At 43.6% G+C, this 21,026-nt stretch overlaps 1 protein-coding gene across 10 annotated transcripts in view; it reads left to right on the plus strand.

Moving 5' to 3' along the window:
• WDR59 (WD repeat domain 59) overlaps window positions 1–21,026 on the plus strand; it is an 85,313-nt gene that overhangs the window by 46,271 nt on the left and 18,016 nt on the right. For 8 of the 10 annotated variants that reach the window (XR_007147343.1, XM_047835440.1, XM_047835443.1 and 5 more), the window contains 9 exons: window positions 2,160–2,239; window positions 3,417–3,549; window positions 3,685–3,809; window positions 6,072–6,236; window positions 8,247–8,342; window positions 8,670–8,826; window positions 9,275–9,344; window positions 13,798–13,951; window positions 17,525–17,581. Coding sequence is in view for 8 of the 10 variants with exons in the window: in XM_047835440.1 (XP_047691396.1) it covers window positions 2,160–2,239; window positions 3,417–3,549; window positions 3,685–3,809; window positions 6,072–6,236; window positions 8,247–8,342; window positions 8,670–8,826; window positions 9,275–9,344; window positions 13,798–13,951; window positions 17,525–17,581 (1,037 nt within the window). In the remaining 2 variants the exon portion in view is untranslated. The remainder of the gene's footprint in view (window positions 1–2,159; window positions 2,240–3,416; window positions 3,550–3,684; window positions 3,810–6,071; window positions 6,237–8,246; window positions 8,343–8,669; window positions 8,827–9,274; window positions 9,345–13,797; window positions 13,952–17,524; window positions 17,582–21,026) is intronic. The other 2 variants (XM_047835441.1, XR_007147344.1) reach the window with 2 other exon arrangements.

The following is a 21,026-nucleotide window of genomic DNA, read 5'->3' on the forward strand; positions in this document are numbered from 1 at the left end:
TGCATGACTTTGGCTCTCAACTTCCTCTCTTGCATTTTGCCATCGTAAATAGAAGATGTAGTTTCCTCATGGTTTGGCAGGGAGAGGTTGGCCTGTAGTTTTGGATTGGAATGAAAAGGTTTTAGCAACCCATTTTCAGCTATCTGTGTTGTCTGCAAGCCGGCAGGGTGAATTGTGTATGTTGGGACCGTCTAGTCAGTAACGAGATTTTTGAGTACCGGTTACAGGTGCTTTTTTTTTTCAAATTCCTTTTTATTGTAAAGTATATCATCTGTCTAGAAAATTGCATGAAACGTGTACATTCTAACAAATTATGAAGTGAAAATGTACATAACTACCACCACGGTCTAGAAAGAGAACATTGCTAGAGCCCCAGAAACTTCTCGATCACAGTGCCCTCCCTTCCCCAGAAGGACACGCTGTCCTAACACTCATGAGAATGATTATTTTTTTAGAGTTTTGCCACCCATTAGCGCATCCCTTGAAATAGTTTCAGTGTGCTTGTCGAACCTTTTATAAGTCTAATCATCCTGCATGTATTCCTGTATTTCACTTCTTTTTCAACTTCAGGCTGCCCCATTTTATTTTTACTGCCATGTCTTCCTGGTCAATTTTTACTGGTTTAATTTTGGTTTTCACTCCGGTGCAGGGGCCCTTAGAGAGGTAGGAAGAGAATCGGGGTGTTGTAGCCAGGGGAAGAAGATGCTTCATGAAGGAAGCGGCAGTCGCTGGTTGTAGGTGTTGCCGAAGGATGGATGTGCGGAATAAGAGAAGAGCGCGTAATGGTACAAATAGGGGGCCGTATGATCATTAAGAGAGGAGTTCCAAAAGCGGATTGAGGCTAGAGGCCAGACTACAAGGCAACGTGAACAGAGGCGGTGGGGACTGGATTCGTGAAAGAAATTGCCTTCAAAGGCAAGGAGCAGACTGAGTTGATGTTAGAGCTGCTGCCCTGTCTCTGAGGGCGAGGAGAAGGTGCGAGAAAGGGAGGGCGTGGGAAAGCAAGGGCCCCGTGGGGGTCGGAGGGAATGGGGGGTGAAGGCGCTGGTGGAGGAGTTGGGTTTAGAAGGGAATCAGGCATAACTTTTCTTCAGTCAGGGGTATGAAGAGAAGCCAGATGTGGAGACAGACAGTGGCTGACACGAGCAGGAGTCTATACGAGGGGACTCCTGGCAGGCAGTTATGCAAAAGAGCTGTGACCCGTGGGGCACACACAGGGAAATGCTGACACGTTGAGGAGCGGAGCCCAACCGAAGGCAGTGGCACAGAGAAGGAACTTTTGCCCCTCACCCACCCTGTTAGCTCGGACAGAGTGTGTCCTCTGGTGCCTCCATTTGCCCGTCTGTAAAATGAGGGAATTGGATGGAATTAAAATTCTAAAGTCTTCTAAATTCCCGGCTGTCTAAGGATGGCCATAGAGGCGATTCTAGATAGGACCTAATTACTCTGAAATGCCCTGATTTTTCATAAAGCTCTCCAAACCTTTTTAGAATAATTTCCCTTTGACCAGACCTGATATGTGAAAATGTAACTCAGGCCATTAAGAACGTTCAAGATCGATTATCCATTTTATGAAGAGATGCATCTCTTTGCCAAAAAAATTCTTTTCAAACAGTAAGGTGTCATTATGCTTTTAAAGCAATTCATTTCAAAAAATCATATTCACGCTCAGTTCCTCTGGAGCGTATAAAAGGAGGAACATTTGTGGAGGCGAAAGTTCAGTGTGACGTTAAATCCCAGCATCCCTTTTCACCTGCTCACCTGCCAGTTATTATTTCGCTTCATTTAAGTTTCTGCTCAAATGCGACTTCCTCAGGGAGCCCTGTCTAAAAATAGCTCCGCCGGCAGTTGTCTTATCCTTTTTTGCAAGAGCGCTATCACTCCCAGACGTTTTATCGCATATTTATCTGTTGGTCTGTTCCCAGCACTGGATTGTGAGCTCTGTAAAGACAGAGGTTGTTGCATTCGCGCCGTTGCCCTAGTATCTAGAACGGTGCCTGGCATATAGGCGTTGGTCAGTAAGTATTTATTGAATGGATGGATGGCCAAATGAAGGGAGGAATCTCGCTCCCCTGCAACTTGTAGCAAAGTTGATGTTGAATCCGCACCCCCCACCCCACCCTCCAAAAATTCCAAGATTCTTATTTGGTGATTTCTAGGGTCCAAGGACTACCAACTGGTCACGTGGTCACGGGATCAGACCTTGAGAATGTGGCGGGTGGATTCCCAGATGCAGAGGGTATGTATTCAGCGCCGTTGTGGAGGAGTATAACCGGGTACGCTGGAAACCTTAAAACAAAACAAAACAAAACCAAGGGTTAGTAGTTGTGGACGTTAGAGGGTACATGACAGACATTTAATAATACTTGATGGTTGGCTGAGTGGCTTGTATAGGCCACACTGAGGCTTTGCGGTCTCCAAGAGCCAACTTTCGTATCTGGCACTTCTAAGCGTGAAAAGCCTCCGACTGCCTTTTCTCCTGTCCCGGTAGGAGACTGTAGATAGCCTACTGAGCAAATGGCCTGTGGGCTTAATTTCTTTCTCTTCTTCTAAATGAGCTAGGAAGTCGAACCTTACACTCTGCAGTGTTCAGAGCCCTTTACATCCATCAGTGGCACCTATTCTCTGAAGCCTTTTTCAAGGTTTGCCCCACAAGTTCTGTTTCTTCCACGAACCACGGTGGCACCTGGTGTGACCTGCTGCCACGGCCCCTTGCTGTGTTCCCGCCTCAGTGTGGTTCTTTTCGTTCAGTGGCCACGCTCCTTAAAGGCAGGAGCCACACCTCCCTTGTATTGCTTCCCCCACAGTGCTCCGTATAGGGTGGATGGAAAATGCTGGCTGAAATTTACAACACCATGGAGTTGGGTTTTTGGTTTATTGTGTTTTGGGGTTTTTTCGGTGCTGAAACCTGGGAATGAGAACGTGCAACTCCTGCTCTTAGGTTTGTGAGTTCAAGCCCTTTGGATGTAGAGGTTACTTAAAAACAAACAAACAAACAAATAAATAAAATTTTAAAAAATGTGCAACATTGCTTAGTAAGAAGTCACTCTTGAGCATTTTGGTCAAGTATCATCACCTTACTGCCTTTCAAATATATTTTCTCCAGAAAGTACCATGTATTCGTTTTTGGTCTTGGGTTAGCTGAGTAACTCCACAAAGGCTTGGAATTTAAAATAATGTTTTCTGAGGCTTGCATAAAGGATGAACAGGATGAAAAATTTCCATGTAGATAATAGAGCCTATTCTCCTGTGTATTTAACCAGGGGGAGCTGGTGGTGGGTAAAACCTATTTTGATTGTCTCGGTTTTGGGCTGACGTCTTTTAGCCTTCGTGAGTCCCATTTTTAAGTCAGAACCAGACTCGATGAACATTTCCACTGACTTCCGGAGACCTAGATCTTTTACCCTTTGTTGCAGCTTTGTGCAAATGACATATTAGATGGTGTTGATGAGTTCATTGAGAGCATTTCTCTTCTGCCGGAACCAGAGAAGACCCTTCACACTCAAGATACGGATCACCAGCACAACTCGAGCCATGGGGAGGAAGAAGGTAATTGGTTAAACTGATGTTTTAGGTGAGGTGCCCCTCTGTGCATTTCAGTTCTGGCAGGTACCCCAGAACTGCTCTCTGACTCATTTTCAAAAAACATTTTCCAACAACTGGAGACCCTCTCTCTCCTGCTAGTCTTAAAGGAAGACCCCCCAAGCAGTATCCTGGAAGAGAAGAAGTCAGATCAGCTGGGACTGCCTCAGACTCTGCAGCAGGAGTTCTCCCTGATCAACGTGCAGATCCGGAATGTCAACGTGGAGGTACTCAGTAGTCTAATGATTGGCTCATGCTTGCAGATGGCACTTTGTGGGAGTGGGGACTATTTGAGCCAGGATGGTGGCTACAGATAGCTCCGCTGCTCTAACAGGTGTACCTCTCTGCTTGCTTTTTTATTTTCTAGACTTTCTAAGGAAATAGAGGTCTTATAATGTAAATTATATTCTTACCATACTCTTTTCTCATAAGCTGGACCAAGCAATAAACTGGTGTTCACGTGTCCTGAAATCCTCTTAGATGCTCCAACACTTCATTTTCCCATGTGTGAAGATCCTTAGATCCAGGAAGGCTCCGTGAGTTGGCAAAGGTTCCTGCCATAGTTAATGGCAGAGCTGAGTTTGGCAGCCACGCCTGCCTCCCCAAGGTTCTTTGTGCTCTGCTGTACTACCTGCCCTTGGAGCTGGTCATTTCCTTAATGACTTCAGCTCCTAGTGAGATCACCAAACCTCTCTGTTCGTCTAACATGTGGAAAGATTTACTCTTTTCATTTTGGGCGGGTAATGAAATGCTTTCCTTCAGAGAACTGAGTCTGTGAAGAAGGTTGTTTGGTTTTTTTTTTAATGTTTATTTAATTATTTTGAGAGAGAGGGAGAGACACAGTGCACGTGAGCACAGGGGCGGGGTAGGGGCAGAGAGTGAGGGAGAGAGAATCCCAAGCGGGCTCTGCGATGTGAGCACAGAGCCCAACGCAGGACTCTGTGTCATGAGCTGTGAGATCATGACCTGCGCCAAAATCGGGAGTTGGACGCTTAACCGACTGAGCCGCCCAGGCGCCCCTGTGAAGGAGTTTTGAAGCTTGATTCGTTTCTCTTTTGCCCAGATTCAACAAACGGTAGGCATGGATATGTACCTGTGTGTACATACTTATCTCCTTTGGCCTTTAAGACAACTCTGCAGGGGGGCGCCTGGTGGCTCAGTCGGTTGAGTGTCCGACTTCAGCTCAGGTCATGGTCTCGAGGCTGGTGAGTTGGAGCTCTGCATCAGGCTGGCTCTGTGCTGACAGCTCAGAGCTTGGAGCCTCTTTGGATTCTGTGTCACCCTCTCTCTCTGCCTCTTCCCTGCTTGTGTTCTGTCTCTCTCTCAAAAATAAATAAACATTAAAAAAAAAACAAAAAACAAAAAAACAACTCTGCAGGGGCACCTGGGTGGCTCAGTCAGTTAAGTGCCTGGCTTCAGTTCGGGTCATGATCTCACGGTTCGCAAGTACAAGTCCCGCACGGGGCTCTCTGCTGTCAGCATGGAGCCCGCTTGGGATCCTCTGTCCCCCCTCTCTCTCTGCCCCTGCCCCCTTGTGCTCACTCTCTGTCTCAAAAAGAAATAAACAAAAAAATAAATGAAACAACTCTGCAACACGTGCTTTTATCCCCACTTAACAGAAGAGGAAACACACCCTAAGAGATGTAATGACTTGTCGGAAGTCAGCAGCTATTTGGTGGAAGAGAGAATATTTGAAATCTGTCCCCAGATTTCCCACCTGTGTTCCTGTTTTTTGCTCTACTCCAGCTGCCTTCTCTGGTGGGCCGCACAAGAAATCAAGAGAGAGAAAGAATCCTCTGATTAATTGGCTATCTGTATCGATTCAGATCATACCCCCTTTGTTGAGAACAGTTGAGAAGAGTGTGGATAGCCAAGTGAGTCTCTTTTAAGAAGGAGATCTTGATTCCTTTTCCAGGAGTGCTTTTTTAAAAGTATTGAGATAAAATTCACATGCCATGAAGTTTACCCTTCTAAAGTTTACAGTTTGGTGGTTGTAAACCTCAGTCGCAGAGTTATGCAACCATCACCCCTAATTCCAAAGCATTGTCATCGTCCCTAAAAAATCCCATATCCATTAGCAGTCACTTCTCATTGCCTTCTCCCCCCAGCCTCTGGTGCCGACTAATCAACTTTCTGTCTCTATGGATTTTCCCAGGAGTTCTTTTGAACTTGAGTCAGGTATTTCCATTCTTCGTGCTTTCTTTTCTCGTCTCAAAATAAATATAACAAGTTCCAGTCTACCTCACAGCTTTAGGTTGAAGCTTTTTTACGTCAAAATACTTTGAACTTATTAAATCAGTGCTAAAAATGAAACATCTGTCTTGAACACAAGTTGTCTGAATCTTCCAGATTCACTTGTCTTTGGGGAATCCCCCCCTCCACCCAGTTACCAGGAACCTTGAGCTTGCACTTAGCTTGTTTAAATTCACTTGAGTCTGAAAACGAATGGTGGCCTCCCTCCCAGGCGGTTGTCCCTTTGTCCCCTGCAGATGGATGCGGCGGACAGGAGCTGCACGGTGTCTGTGCACTGCAGCAGCCACCGCGTCAAGATGCTGGTCAAGTTCCCCGCGCAGTATCCCAACAACGCTGCCCCCTCGTTCCAGTTTATCAACCCCACCACCATCACGTCCACGATGAAAGCCAAGCTGCTGAAGGTGGGGGTCTGTGTTCACAAATTCTCCTCAGGTGTCTTAAGAGGAAACCTCTGTCCACGGGCGTCCGTGTCTGAGTTGAGGAGTAAGGTCGAGTGAAAAGTCCGATAGAGAAGATTTGAAAGTCATCTGTCCTTCCGCGCCACCGGGTTAGCCCTTGCTGTTCACTGTGTGTAGCAAACAGTGGAGGTGGTCCTCAGCCTTTTTGGGTCGTGGAGCCCCTTTGAACATCTAATGAAACCGACACAGAAAAATTTGCGCAACTGTGGTATATAATTTCAGAAACACTGTGCGTGAATAGGATGCGGTTCCATAATTGCCTCTCATCTGCTCAGAGATCTCATTAAAGCTGTGCATCAATCCCGGGTTAAGAGCCCTGCAGTACATTTTCATTTATCTGGAAACAGTAGGCAAGATGTATTCTGAAGCTAAGAGATACTTTATAATCAGAAAACAAAATGTGAGGTCACTAAAAAAGTTCATTCCATGAGAGGAAACGGTGTCATCCCAGAGCGCGGCTGGCTCGTTGAACACGTGAGGCGTCTGGAGGCATGGCGGTGCCCGAAACAGGGCCGACCGGCACGGCGTCTGCTCTTAGCTGCTGGCTCAGGAACTTGCTCTGTCAGTTCATGCAGAGCTAATCAGGCAGAACCCCCATTTAAACAGCCCCACGAGCTGGGGATGCTACACCTTTTTCAGTGTGAGCAGCAGCCTGTGTGAAGTAACTGAAAAGTCCTGACCAACCAAGTTGACCCAAATGCTGTTCGCTTTGGCCTAGTTTGTATTATACACACTTGGCCCGTCTTCTTGGGATAAGATACGTAGACAAGAAATTTTTCAGGTGGCGTAAAGATCTCTCAGACGTTACTTTGGTTTTGTGGTAGAGGTACATTTTGTGCTTGGAATTTTTTGAATCCAAGTATAATTAACATACAGTGTTAACAGTAGTTTTAGGTGTACAATACAATGATTCAACAATTCTCTACATCACTCAGCACCACTCATCGCGTTAAGTGTGGTCTTAATCCCTATCACCTATTTCACTCATCTCCCACCTACCTCCCCTCTGGTAACCATCTATTTGTTCTCTCTAGTTACGAGTCTGGGTTTTTTTTTTGTTTGTTTTTCTGTACTCGGAATTTGAATATTTCATTGTCTTATTTGCACATATAAAAAAAATATAGATCTTCCTATTGGTATACAAATGATAGGATTAGGAAGTATCTCTAAAAGTCTAATTGAGTACTGTCTGACAGAAATAGAATGTAGGCTACACGTAATTTAAAATTTTCTAGTAATCACACTACAAAAAATGGAAAGTAGCCGGTAAATTAATTTCAATACTATTTTTACTTAATCCAGTATGTGCCAAGTGTTATATCAACATGCAATCCATATAACAATTGTTGAGACACTTTACATTCTTGTACTAATAAGTCTTCAGTCTTCAACACTTGGTATGAATTGTATGCTTCCAGAACCTCTCGATTCAGACTCTCCTCACTTCCCATGCCCCGTAGCCCCACATGGGTAATGACTTCGTTACAGGACAGCCAGTTTACATGCCTGTCTTCAGTATGTGTATGTCACTTTAGGTCTCCAGTATGTGCCTTAAAATGTTAGGATTTATGTTTTTAAAGAAGAAAAAAATTATAATAATTTCTACTGGATTGAAATCTTCTCCCCCGGGCTTGTATTGAGCATTACTTCTAAGGTACTGAGATTTTCCTGGGGGGGATAGGGGTCAAGCTAGGACAGGGCAGGAGTAGAATTCACAGTAAAGATGTGTGTGCACACCCTGGCTGAGGAACGGGCTTCTCGAAGAGGGCACAGAAACGCATCTGCTCTCCGCGCCTCTAGAGCAGGTGGAAAGTAGGTTGCTGCACTGGAAGCCTGAGGCACGGCTGTGCTCCAGTCTCCCTGCGTCTTCACGGCCTCCCACTGCTTTGAAGAATAAAATGAATCAGGAGAGAGAAGGTTGCTATTCTTGACTGTGTTTCGTGCCTTTTCTAGATCCTGAAAGACACTTCCCTGCAAAAAGTGAAGCGCAACCAGAGTTGTTTGGAGCCCTGCCTGCGCCAGCTCGTCTCCTGCCTTGAGTCTTTTGTGGTGGGATTCTTGTACCGACTCGTGCTTTGGTGTTTTGTTTCATTTCTTCCTCCCCAAACTAATGTATCCTCATTTTGTAAGTCAGCTTTAAGACAGCCTGTGGTTTTTAGTATGTTAAAATTTTTTTTAAGTTTATTTATTTATTTTGATAGAGAGAGAGAGGCAGAGAGAGAGGAGGAGAGAGAGAATCCCAAGCAGTCTCCACATTCTGATGTGGGGCTTGAACTCCCCAAGTGTGAGATCATGACCTAAGCCGGAACCAAGAGTCGGACCCTTAAACGACTGAGCCACCCAGGTGCCCCTAGTCTGTTAATTTTTAAATTTCAGAACCAAGAAGACAGCACTTCCAGCAACCCCTTTGCACTCCCAAACTCCGTCACTCCGCCCTTACCAACGTTTGCCCGGGTGACCACTGCCTATGGGTCATACCAAGATGCCAACATTCCCTTCCCTAGGACCTCGGGGGCCAGGTTCTGTGGAGCAGGTTTGTCTTTCTTTTGGTTCTCTGACTGTAGATTGTGAGAGTGAGAAGCTGAGACTGTCCTATAGTCTATAAAGAAATCTCAGACAAATCAGAAAATCTGTCGTCGTTTCCTGGTAACTCAAAAGATTGCGAGAGTGTTAAATGGTATGGTGCTGAATTGGCTTCTGTGGACATTTCCTGAGAATACTCAACAGAATTGCAGTTTTAATTTTTTCATTCTGACGATCCCTGATTCTCAACGTAGGACAGGTCCCCTAGCAAAGAAGTAGAAAGTACCTGAGAAGATTTTTTCTACACCAAACACATCCCATCCTTCCTGGATCCTAGAGATTCTGACCTTTGTCCTTGTTAAAGTGTGGCTGTAGTGAGGACTGATCGGTGCTGCCTTCGGATTTCCTGTGTGCAACTCATTGACCTTGATGTGCCCATGTGGTGTCTCCTTTGTCAGGCTATCTGGTGTATTTCACGCGGCCTATGACGATGCATCGAGCAGTGTCTCCGACAGAACCTACTCCGAGGTGAGCCTGGGAGATGCAGGTGTAAGCTGCACTCACGGAGCCATAAGTGGGCAGACATCCGGGGTTTATCACTGCATTGGTCTTGGGACAGTGTGTGTTAGTTCTTCAGTAAATACCCATTAGAAGATTCATTGGAGAAAGATCAGGTTCATTAAATTGCTACTCAGCTGAGATTTGTACTGTCAGGTTACCACCAAACCACTAGAAGAAGTTTGATAAAAGTTGTTGTCAAAACAAGGCAAATTCTTTTCCCCTGTTGCTAAAGTATTATTTGAACATTAAATAACAATAGAAAAATAACAAAAAAAAGGTCATCTCTAGTTCCACAACATTAGTATGCCACTTCTAACATTACCAGAACGTGTGAAATTTTTATAAACTACATTCAGTGGTTGGAAAAACTCCAACATTATGGAAGTTTTCAGTTAAGATTTGAAAGCTGTTCTTTTCCATGGGGAGTCATCGTTAGCAATTTAACATGCTTCCTGTCTGGTCTCCGTTATTTTTCTGTGTGTCGGTTTTTTGTTTGCTTTGTTTTGTTTTTAAGAGGAGATCTAAGGTAGCAAATGGGAATGTGGACTCCGGAGCCAAACCACCGGGTCCAAGTCTTGGCCCTGCTGTTCTGTGACCTTAGGCAAGTTATCTAAACCATCCTTGAGTTTCCTCACCAATAAGTTGGGGATGATAGTGACACCTACATACTTGGGTTGCTGGGAAGAATCAATGAGTTAATCCCTGGGAAGCATTTAGAATACAGCCTGGCGTGTGGCTCTGTGTTTCCTATTACTACTGTTTAAGTTTTCACTGTTTTACTCAAATATAATTCACATAGTATACAGTTGACCCATTTAAAGTATATAATTCAGTGGCTTGTGTATTCACAGATCATGCGCAGTTCTAGAACATTTTTAATTACCCTCAAAAGAAACTGCATCCCCTAGGTGTCAACACTCCCAAGTCCCCCTTTCTTCCAGTACTGGGCAAACACTGATGTACTTTCTGTCAATCATTTTGCCTATTCTGGGCATTTTATAGTAATAGAATCATATAATTATGTGGTCCTTTGTGACTGGCTTCTTTCACTTAGTGTAATTTTTTTTTTAACTTTTAAAAAATGTTTACTTATTTTTCAGACAGAGGGAGAGACAGAGTGTGAGCAGGGGATGGCAGAGAGAGAGGGAGATCCAGAACTCAAAGCAGGCTCTAGGCTCTGAGCTGTCAGCACAGAGCCCGACGAAGGGCTCAAACTCGCAAACCATGAGATCATGACATGAGCTAATGTCAGATGCTCAACTGACTGAGCCACCCAGGCGCCCCTTGCTTAGTGTAGTGTTTTCACGGCTCATACATATTGTAGCATGGTCAGTAGTTCTTTTTTTGTTTTTTTAATTTTATTCTAGAGAGAAACGTGTGAGCAGAGGAGAGGCACAGAGGGAGGGAGAGAGAGAGAGAGAGAGAGAGGAAGAGAGAGAGAGAATCTTAAGCAGGCTTCCACACTCATCTCAGAGCCCAACAGGGGGCTTAATCTCACAAACCGTGAGATCATGCCCTGAGCCAAAATCAAGAGTCAGATACTCAACCGATTGAGCCACCCAGGCGCCCCAGGACTTCGTTTTTATTGCCATATAATATTCTGTCATATACATATGCCACATTTTATTTATTTCTTTATCAGTCTGTGGACATTGGGGTTATTTGCATTTTTTGGCTGTTACAAATAATGCTGTTTTGTGCATTCATGTACAACTTTTTGTGTGGACACAGCTTTTCATTTTTCTCCAGTATATACCTATGAGCAGAATTGCTGGATCCCATCATAAAGGTTTTTTTTTTTTTTCTTAATTAATAAACTTCATGTTTTAGAGCAGTTTTAAGTATGTAGTAAAATTGGGTGGAAGGTACAGAGGGTCCTCATATACACCCGTCCCCACACATGCACAACCTCCCCCATACCACTGGTTTTTTAAACTTAAAAATTATAAGGTGTGTACGAGGGACTTCTGCCCCTGCAGTGCGGTGTCTAGGATAACATGAAAGTCCTCCCATTGCGAACACCTGGATGTATGGGATGAAATATAATTAGCATACTTCCAGGAAAGAAAGATTGAACCGAGTGCATGAGGAGGCACCACTGCTGTCCCGGGAGTCTGCCAATCTCTGCAGTCACCTGAGCAGATGAGACCTTGACTGCACAGGCCTGGGGAGTTAAGTGTCAGAGACCCCATGTATTACTTGGGTTCTATTTTCGAAAGGTTGGACTAGAAAACAAGCACCTGCTCTCAAAGGGAAACAAGAATATGTGTATCTGGGCTTCGGATAGGAGGGAAGAATGTTCCTATTAGAACGGTTTGCACACTAACAGTGTTTCAGTGAGGTCTGATTTACAGTACACGGATGTGAAGTGTATACCTTGATGACCAACAGCCAGATCAACATAGAGAACAGGAGTTTTCTCTGTTTACACCCAGAGGAAACCAGTCTTCCGACTTCCATCATTATAGTTGTGGTTTTGCCTGTGCTTGAGCTTCGTCTAAGTAGCACATCAGGCAGCATGTGCTGTTTTGTGTCTCACCTGTTTTGCTAACTTAATGTTTTTTTGTTTTTTGTTTTTAATTTTATTTTTTAAATTTACATACAAATTAGCGTATAGTGGAACATCCAAATTAGTTGGCATATAGTGCAATGGTGATTTCAGGAGTAGATTCCTTAATGCCCCTTGCCCATTCCCCCCTCCCACAACCCCTCCAGTAACCCTCTGTTTGTTCTCCATATTTAAGAGTCTCTTATGTTTTTGAAATTGATCCACAGAGTTGCATATATCGATGGTTCCATTGTATGAAAATAATACAATTTATCGTTCTCTTCTTGAGGGATATTTGAATTATTTCTAGTTTGGAGCTATCATGAGTAGACCTACACACAGACGTCTTTTTATGGACATGTATATTAACTTCTCTACCCAAGGGGCAGAATCCCTGGGTCATAGGTTAGGTGTATGTTTGATTTTTTTTTTTTTTTTTTTTTTTTTAGCATTGCCAAAAAGTCTGTCCCCAGCGGTTGTGTCATTTTACACTCTTACCGGCAATGTTTCAGAATTATAGTTGCTCCACATCTTTCCAAAATTTGATATTTTCAATCTTTTCAACTTGAGTCATTGTGATGGGTATGTGGTATCTCACTGTGGTGATGACTGGTGATGTTGGGCAGCTTTTGTGTGCTCATTGATCATTTGGGTATATTCTTTTGTGATGTGCCTGTTCAAGTATTTTGCTCATTTCTATAGGACTAGGTTTCTTATTATTTATTTGTGTCAGTTCTTTATTTTGGTTCTAAATCGTTTGCTGGAAGTCCAGATAGATTTTCTCTTAATCTGTGGTTTGTCTTTCTCCGTAATGATTTTTGATAAATACAAGTTTTTAATTTTGATAAAATTTTATGTTTAGTGCTTTTGTGTTCTAGAAATAAAAATCTTTGCCTAACCCAAGGTTACAAAAATATTCTTCTCTTTTAAAAGTTTATAGTTTTAGAGTCCTTCTTTAAGGTCTGTAGTCAATCTCAAATTAATTTTTTGTGTGTATGATGTGAGGTAGGGGTCAAAGTTTGCTTTTTTCAGTAGAGCTTTATAGTTATTGTTCCAGCACCATTCATGGAAAAATTTTGACTTTCCTCATTGAATTTGCATTGATTAAAAAAAAATTGCATTGATACCATTGTTGAAAATCAATTGAATATGGTTGTGGGTCTATTTCTAGAGTCTACTTTTTTCCTTTGCTCTATTGGTTTCTCTTTATGGCAACACTATACTCTTAATGTAGCTTTTATATTGTAAGTCTTCAAATCTGCTAGTAAGTCCTCCAGTTTTATTACTCTTACTCAGGATCATGTTAGCTATTGGCTAGGTCTTTTGCATTCCTGTAAAAACGTGACATGGCTAATCGGTTTCTACACAAAAATTCTCTTCATATTTTGATTGGAAATGTGTCAACTCTGCAGATCAGTTTGGAGAAAACTGACATCTTGACAGTAATATGGAAACTTCTCATCCACTAACATGATACTTCTCTGATTTCTCAGCAATATTTTGTGTTTTCAACACACATTTTTAAATTAAGTTCATTTCTAGGTATTTGATGCTATTGTAAATGAAAATTTTAAGATATTTCTAAATGTTTCTAATGTATAAAAATGCAGATTTTTATAGATTGGCCTTGTATCTAAATTCACTTGTTCATTCTCATAGTTTGTAGATTCCTTTGATTTTCTATGTATACAGTCTTAGAAGTATTCTCCGCTTTTGCAGACAAAAGTCGTGTTTTGTTCTTTTTGTTGAGTTTCCTTTTTTTCCCGTTTTACCCATCTTTTCCTCTTGGTTTCATCATGTGCTTAAGAGCAACAGTATTTGGAAATAAGGAAAGACTGAAGCCAGTATGGATAATTCTGTTTTCAACTACAGATCTCTGTCAGCCTTGTCTGCTTATCATACTGGCTTGATTGCGCCAATGAAGATCCGCACAGAGGCCCCTGGCAACCTTCGTTTATACAGTGGGAGCCCCACTCGAAGTGAGAAAGAGCAGGTCTCCATCAGCTCCTTCTACTACAAGGAGCGGGTAAGCAGGAGAGGCATGGCCTCTGATTCTTACTCCTTCTAGATTTTCGTTCTTTGTCTCCCTGCCTGCTCTGCACAGCAGCTAAGTTAGCGATGCCCCTATAGTCTCTAACTTTCAAAACTAGTTGGTTCAAGAAAGACCTTTGCTTCATTCCTTTCCGTTGGTTTTAACTACTGTGAATTGTGTGTGTGGAGGGATGGGTTGGTTCTTAGAATCCATATTCTTCGCTCCCCATTTAACCCTATCCTTGTTACCCCCATTTACGAAGCTTGATTCCCCTTGTTTCAGGTAGCATAATTTAGCTGCAGATCTTCCTTCATATTCTGATGTTTGTCAACAAATTTAGGGATGCTTCAGAAGGCTTGGGATCTCGATATATTTAGAAGTTCATAGTGGTGAAAAGTTATAAAGTTGATCTCTAAGAGGTCTTAGGCTTTTACTAAATCTCCACTAAAATGCCCATCTGAATGGTCAGTTTATACAAAATCACCTGAGCCTGTGCTGTGTTCCTGAGTTCTTAAGGAACTCATCGTTCCTAATGTGGCTATTAAGCTGTCAGAAGCAGAAGCCTTTGGTGACGACAGTGTAGAGAATGTTGGCAGAGCGTAGGAATGCTTCTAAGAACTCTTCCTGTGTTGTCAGATTGAGAGGCTGGTTTAAACTGGCTTTTAACTGAAATGATGTTTTAAGCAGAGCTCGGTCCTTAGGAATTCTTTGTTGTTGTCCCCGGCTAAATGATGGATTGACTCTAATTGAAATGTGTTTTTTAAAAAATTGAATTATTTTAAATAAAAACCCAGTTTCCAGCAAGTGTTAGAGGTGTCTTCACCTCGATTGCATTGTATTGTCTAACCTTGGTTCACACTGATAGTTGTCCACCTCTGACTTTGTGTAGTCCTAGAGTTTGTATGTGACTGAAATGAGCGAGCGGCAGGAGCTGATGCTTGAGATAGGACCGACCTTGGACAAAACCACTCACTTGAATGGGGACAGTGATATCTTTGTTGCCTTTCCGTAGTCCCCTTCTTCACATCTCTGATGGAACTGTGCCCCTCTGGCCGTTGCTGACTGTCTCAGAACACATTTATCCCCACAGGTCCTTTACATTCAAAATTTTTAGGATTCCCCCCCACTCCCTCCAAGCAAGCTAGCAGGCAGCTGGCTAGATGGTCAGAACTAGGGCATTTTATTGACATAATAGCCAAACAGACTCATGGTTGGGTAAATGGGGGAATTTTCTTGAGTGTAAGGGCCCATTTGAGGAGATCTCTTAGTCCAAGAGAGTTCTCAGTCCTCCTTCGAATCATGTCATGTGTTACTCATGCTTGGATTTGGATTGGGAAAGTAGGTTGACTAGCACTTATGACCCTGATAGTGCAAAAAGGCCATGTCTAGTCAAAATAACTCCATTTCCACCATGGGGCCTCTCCTAATACAAAAGCATTTGTAAAGCCTTACGCCCATGTTTTTCACTGTCTGGCCTCTTTTACTATAAATACCACAATCACAAAGAGGGACCAAAGGCGCATAGATAATTACCTTGTATCAGGTAGGATCTGCTGGGGAGGAGGGGGAGGACTGTGATCCTTCATTTTGGGATGATTCCCGGTGTACAGCTTCTCCACAGAAAATGGGCTCTTATAGTCCCTTAGGATGACCTAGTATAGCACATGGTCTTTGGGTTTTATTTGAGATAGTGACCACATAAAAGTGGAGCAGACACTTTTATTATAATTTTATTTGAAACTTTTGTATTTCTGTATAATATACGTACAGAACAGTTCACAAATCATTGGCAATAATTCAGTGAACTAACAACACCCAGGCCAAGAAGTAGAACATTATAAGAACTCTAGAAGCCCTGGGGGAGGGAGGCACATTTCAGTGCGTGACAGATAGATAGTAGTTATTAGGTGACATCCTATGAAATTACTGATATTTGACCATTTTTAATCTCAAAAAAAAGTTTCATGTGGTTCAGCTGTATAAAGTAGTTAAGTGAGTGAGTCATTTTGTGACGAATCTGAAATACATTCATCTCTCCTTAAACCTTGTTCACGTTCATCCCATTTACACGGGGCAGAGGGCGGGGTGGGGGAGTTAGGGAAATGAAATACGGCAACCCGGCCATGATATCTTATATAGGCCATCTTCCTTCCTGTTAGAGGTCAATATGGTTTTATCCCTCAAGGAGTATTTTCTTATCCTCAGGTATCTAGTTTGACATGTCAAATAATACCACTTTTATTACTTTTGTTCTTGAAATGATTCCAGATCACTAAATTTCTCTGTGCTGAAGTCTTTATTTTCAGCCCCAATTTTTCTCCTACATATCTTTATTCTCTTTTAGATCTCTACCCCTGAGGTCTATAAATGAGTAAGAATATAGGAAAAAAATATGACCATGTTAAAGTATAGCAGTGAAGGAATTATAGAGTATTTTGGAGATTATAAGAATCTTTATGGAGTCTTTGGGGATTTTCTGTTCGTTTCTCTTGTTTTTTGGTGTGTTTTTAACCTGCCCTACTTAGGTCATATTATCATATTCACCCAAATGTTCTCCAGATGAAATTCCAAGGTTCTCTCCTAAATATTTTAAAATGTGAGAGACCTAAAAAAAAACCCAGAAACAACTATCAAATTTCATAGGAAGTTAGAAAGCCCAGAGAGATGCTAACGTTCATTTGGTAACTGGACCACCTATTAATAGTTGGTGAAATATTGTTTATTCCTAGGGCAAATCAGAAGACCTAGAACTTGTGATAAACATTAGGCATTGGCCTATAAACATTTTTTACATTTTGCAACCTCCACCCATGCTTCAGTTTATGTTACTAAAATAGCTCTAGTGTAAATAACTGAGGAGGTCTTGAAGTTAATAGGATAATTTCTGATTTCCCATAAACAGTGCTTTTCAGCCCCAGTTTCACACTGATGCTCACGTTGTTAGCACGTGCTCCCGGGACAGCAGCTTTTCAGCTTTGCTCCCTCATTCCCTTCATTTCTCATGGGCTCTTGCCTCCCCATGGTGTCACTCCGAAAATAGTCCTGCAACCCCAAGGTCAAGGCTTCCAATTTCCCCCATTGGCCCCACCCACCCCAACCACACATCAGAAACAATTTGGTGTTAGTCTACCAACGAACTTCTTCATTTTTAGGAATGAGAATCTTCTCGCACAAATGTATGCTCTTGATGGGGAGAGTAGACCCTCTACCTATTTCTCTGCTTGCCCTACGATCTTAATCCTCATGAGAGTACTATAAACCTTGACCTTGTCAGAGCTGTATTGATGCCAGCCTCCTCAATATCTTGAAATGTGTTTTGAACCAAAGAATTATGACATTGAAGCTGGGTTTGGAGTGCAGTGGGTCTGGAGGGAGGTGAGGGAATCTCCAAATATTGCTGTGGTTAGGTTCAGATTTTTAGTCATGCAAACCTGATTTTGCAGTATATTGTGGTACCTTTTAATCCATCAAATATGTGGGAAGCTTTCATTTTATTCTATATTTTTCCCTTTTAATTTTCTTGGTGTTTTTCTTCCCTCCTCCTGGGTGTAACGTTTTCACGCACAGATGTCTCCTCGCTCTGCCCGGCGACGTTGGTCCATACAAGCAATTAACGACTTCCCGGTACTGTGCGCTGTGCAAATGCTCTCCTTGACTAATCCTGTCTGCCCAAAGGCCCAAGAATAAAATGCCACCTGCCTGGCTTTGAGGAACCTGAATGACAGGCTGGCTGGTTTTCAGGACCAGCACAATAAATTTTTCACTCTTGGGAGTCAAGTGTTGAGGGCTTCCTCTTTTTTTTCATCCAGTTTCAAATGGATGAGTACTGGTATCATTAAGGATTGTGAATGGACTTCTTTGAAAATGAAGCCAAACACTGGGTTTCTTGGAAAGAACCCCATCTGTAAGCCTTTAGCTCACCTGATTTCATTTGGAGTATTTGTATAATTTCCTGGAGCTTTCAAAAGCCTACCTTTGGCATGGGGTGAAGCAGAGGAAGATATAAGAGGCTTCCACCATTTTGTCTCTCTGTTTTTATCGTCTTAGTCTAGTTCAAAGAGGGAAGTGCTCACCTGCTTCATTGGCATGACGCATAAGCTAGCTTTTAATCCTTCGGGAACTCTCTGGAACAAATTTTTTCCTTACCATCAGTATTTTGCATTGCAACAAAACCTCTGCTGTGGACATCTCTCTTCCTTTTCTTTCCTTCTTACTCATTCCTATTGGCCATCCCCCTCTTCTGTCTTCCTCTCCCACCCCCTCCATGTTTCAGTAGTGCCAAGGTGGCCTCAGGCTGTGTAGGGCAGCCTTGCGGCTTTTGTGTAAATTTCACTGGGTCTACAAAATATTTAGGGGAACAGTCCTATAGCCTTTTCATATCAAAACCAGTTGAAATCAGGAGCCCTGATTCTCAAGTGCCACTGCTGCCGACAACTTGGAGGCGGAGCCGCCAACGTGGCCACCTTTCCTCCAAAAGCCTGTCCCAGCCAACCCGACTGTGGAATTTCCACTGATTTTCCAGAAGTCTCTGCTCCTGCTGCTATTGAAATAGGAACTCATTTTGACTCACTGCCCACTCTGCTGATTATGCATTGTTGGTGGGGTTGCTGCGAAGCAGTTGGTGGCTTATTCTTGGGCTGTTTTTACATTTAACCCATTTATTGGCATTGATGTCGCCTCCGGTTGTAGCAGTAACACTGGTGGTACAGTCGCAAGCTGGCTATATTGGTTGTCATTCAGTGCTATTCGCACCAATGCCTCCCCCCTCCCCCCGGTCCTTTCCTCCCTGTCCTCTTTCCTATGATCCCATGAACACCTTCTTGGTATGTTCAGAGGAGCATCCCGGTGCTCATCATGTGATAATTGTCTGTCTTGTTGTGTCTCTCTTCCCTCAATCCCTGCTTATGAAATCTGTGGGGAAGGGGGCATTTTCTACTGATGGGGCATTGAGAAGACCTAAGAGAAGTGCAGGGCCCTTGGCCTCCCAGAGGTACCGATCCTTGCACAGAAAAGTATCCAGATGGAAGCCCGTCAGAGTGGGACTGTGGCAGCGCAGGAGGCTTAAGGGGCTTTCGTGCCAAAGTGCCCTCCCCTCCCCTGGAAAGTTCAGCCACATGTCAGCCTCGTGTGTCATCAGCTGACAGTTGCACAGACGAGAGATTCCTAAAATCGCCAGCAAGATGGAAGGGAAGAAGAAGTCTCTGGGAGGAGTAGATGGGATGGGAACCCTTTCTTGCTGCAGGAAAGTTGTCCGTGCTCGTTAGGAAGCAGCAAGGACCCGTGGCCCAACCTCTTATTTGAGACTGAGCATGGCTTCATTTAGGCAGCCTTGTTATAATTGCATCCCCAGAATATTTGGCCACTAGACTGAGTACTGAGGGACCCTCTAGGCTGAAGGGGAAATAGTTCATACCTAAAAACCACCAACCAATAAATAGAAAACACAAAACTTTTCTGACCCCTTATAGATTACGATAATGTTTTGCAGTTATTCCTTGATGGATTCAATGACTGAGTAGCGCTGTCCCACAATTGCCTTACAGTTTGATTCTTGGTGGCAGCTCTGGTGAGGGAGATCCAGTGGTGGCGAACCTCCTTCTGTTACAGGCTCAAAGGCAGCTTCGTGAGTTTCCACAAAACGTCATCTCTACATCAGAGAAACACCTAGAAGCCTGGTGTCTCCAGAAGTTGACAAGGAAGTTCCAGGAAATACAGACTGTGATTTCTATAATTCAGTGAAGGATAATGGCAGCAAGTGGTCCAAGACCACTGTCTCTTCCTTTTCTCCCAGTACTTGTTGATGACTCCCATGGGTTTGTTTCCGCCAGTCTCTATAACCAGGGACGGCAGAGGGGCAGGGGCAAAGCATCTCTTTGGACTCACTTCTCTTCTCTCTGAACGTGCCCGCCCTTAACGCATCCCAAAAGGAGACTAAACAGACTGAGGCTGCGGCTCTGGAGCCTGGCCTGAAATACAGCATCTGGGCCCGAGCCTGGTGTGCTCCACGTGAAGCCAGTAGCTTTGGCCGCCGCGTGTCTCGGCCAGTGTTCAACGTGCTGCTCTGGCTCCGCGGAACGTGCTCGTGGTCCTTGGCGGAGAAGTGAAATGAGAAGTAATCGTAGAGGCTGTGTGTCGGGGAGGCCTCACTGCAGTCAGGTGTTGATCTCCTCACATGCAGAAGTGATTCCATTTAAAAATGGACCACACTGCTTACGTATTAACAGGTAGCTTTGGCTTAGGGCTTTTTTTTTTTCTTTTTTAATCTGAAATCCCGCGCTCAAAAACGAGTTAACAGGTATGGGCTTAGCAGCCTGACAGCCTGTGTTCAAATCCCAGCTCTGCATGGCCTCACATCCTCGTTTGTGAGGTGGAGGCAGCGCCCGCTCTGCCGGAGAGCCGTGTGACGCCCACACTCGCAGAGGGTGAACGGCCCCAAGCAGCAGCTGATGTTCGTAATGACAGACACATCTTTCAATCCTGTGTCAAACATTTACACGCTTGGACTGTGTTAAGGGCATCTCTCACTGCCCGTGTCCTGGCTCCTCACAGCCGTTTGGAGTTAAGGCTGTGGGGAAAATAGGACACTTGCTCATGATTTTCCACGTCCATTATCCGGGTCCCTGTGCTCAAGTATTCTTGACATTCCAAAGTGATCGCTTTCAGAAATAACTCAAGTCCTCGAGGAAAAACATGTTTAAATGAGCTAGGCTGCATGCAGAGGAACCAGTTTGGGCACACGGACCTTAGTATTTTGCTTTCATTAGGTTCGCTTCAAAAGGCCAGAGATTGAGGTTTGCAGTGTGGTCTGAGAGCTAGTAGACCCCGTCCCTCGTGAGGCCTCCTTTTATTTCCACTGTTGAGTTAAATGGAGCTACACCGAAGGGCTCAACTGTCCAAGTGCTGCTCGTTTTCTCTTTGTAACAAGGAGTCTGAGCGTCTGCCTGGAACAGTATTTGAGAAGACTCCCACCCATCCCAGAAAACCCGTGAGGTGGATCATATTCCATTCCAGGTGGAATCTTCTTACTGTAGGTCTTTTCTTTTATTTCTTTCCTACTTTTTCAACCCAG

The sequence above is a fragment of the Prionailurus viverrinus genome, chromosome E2 (assembly GCF_022837055.1).
Source record: "Prionailurus viverrinus isolate Anna chromosome E2, UM_Priviv_1.0, whole genome shotgun sequence".
NCBI lineage: Eukaryota > Metazoa > Chordata > Mammalia > Carnivora > Felidae > Prionailurus > Prionailurus viverrinus.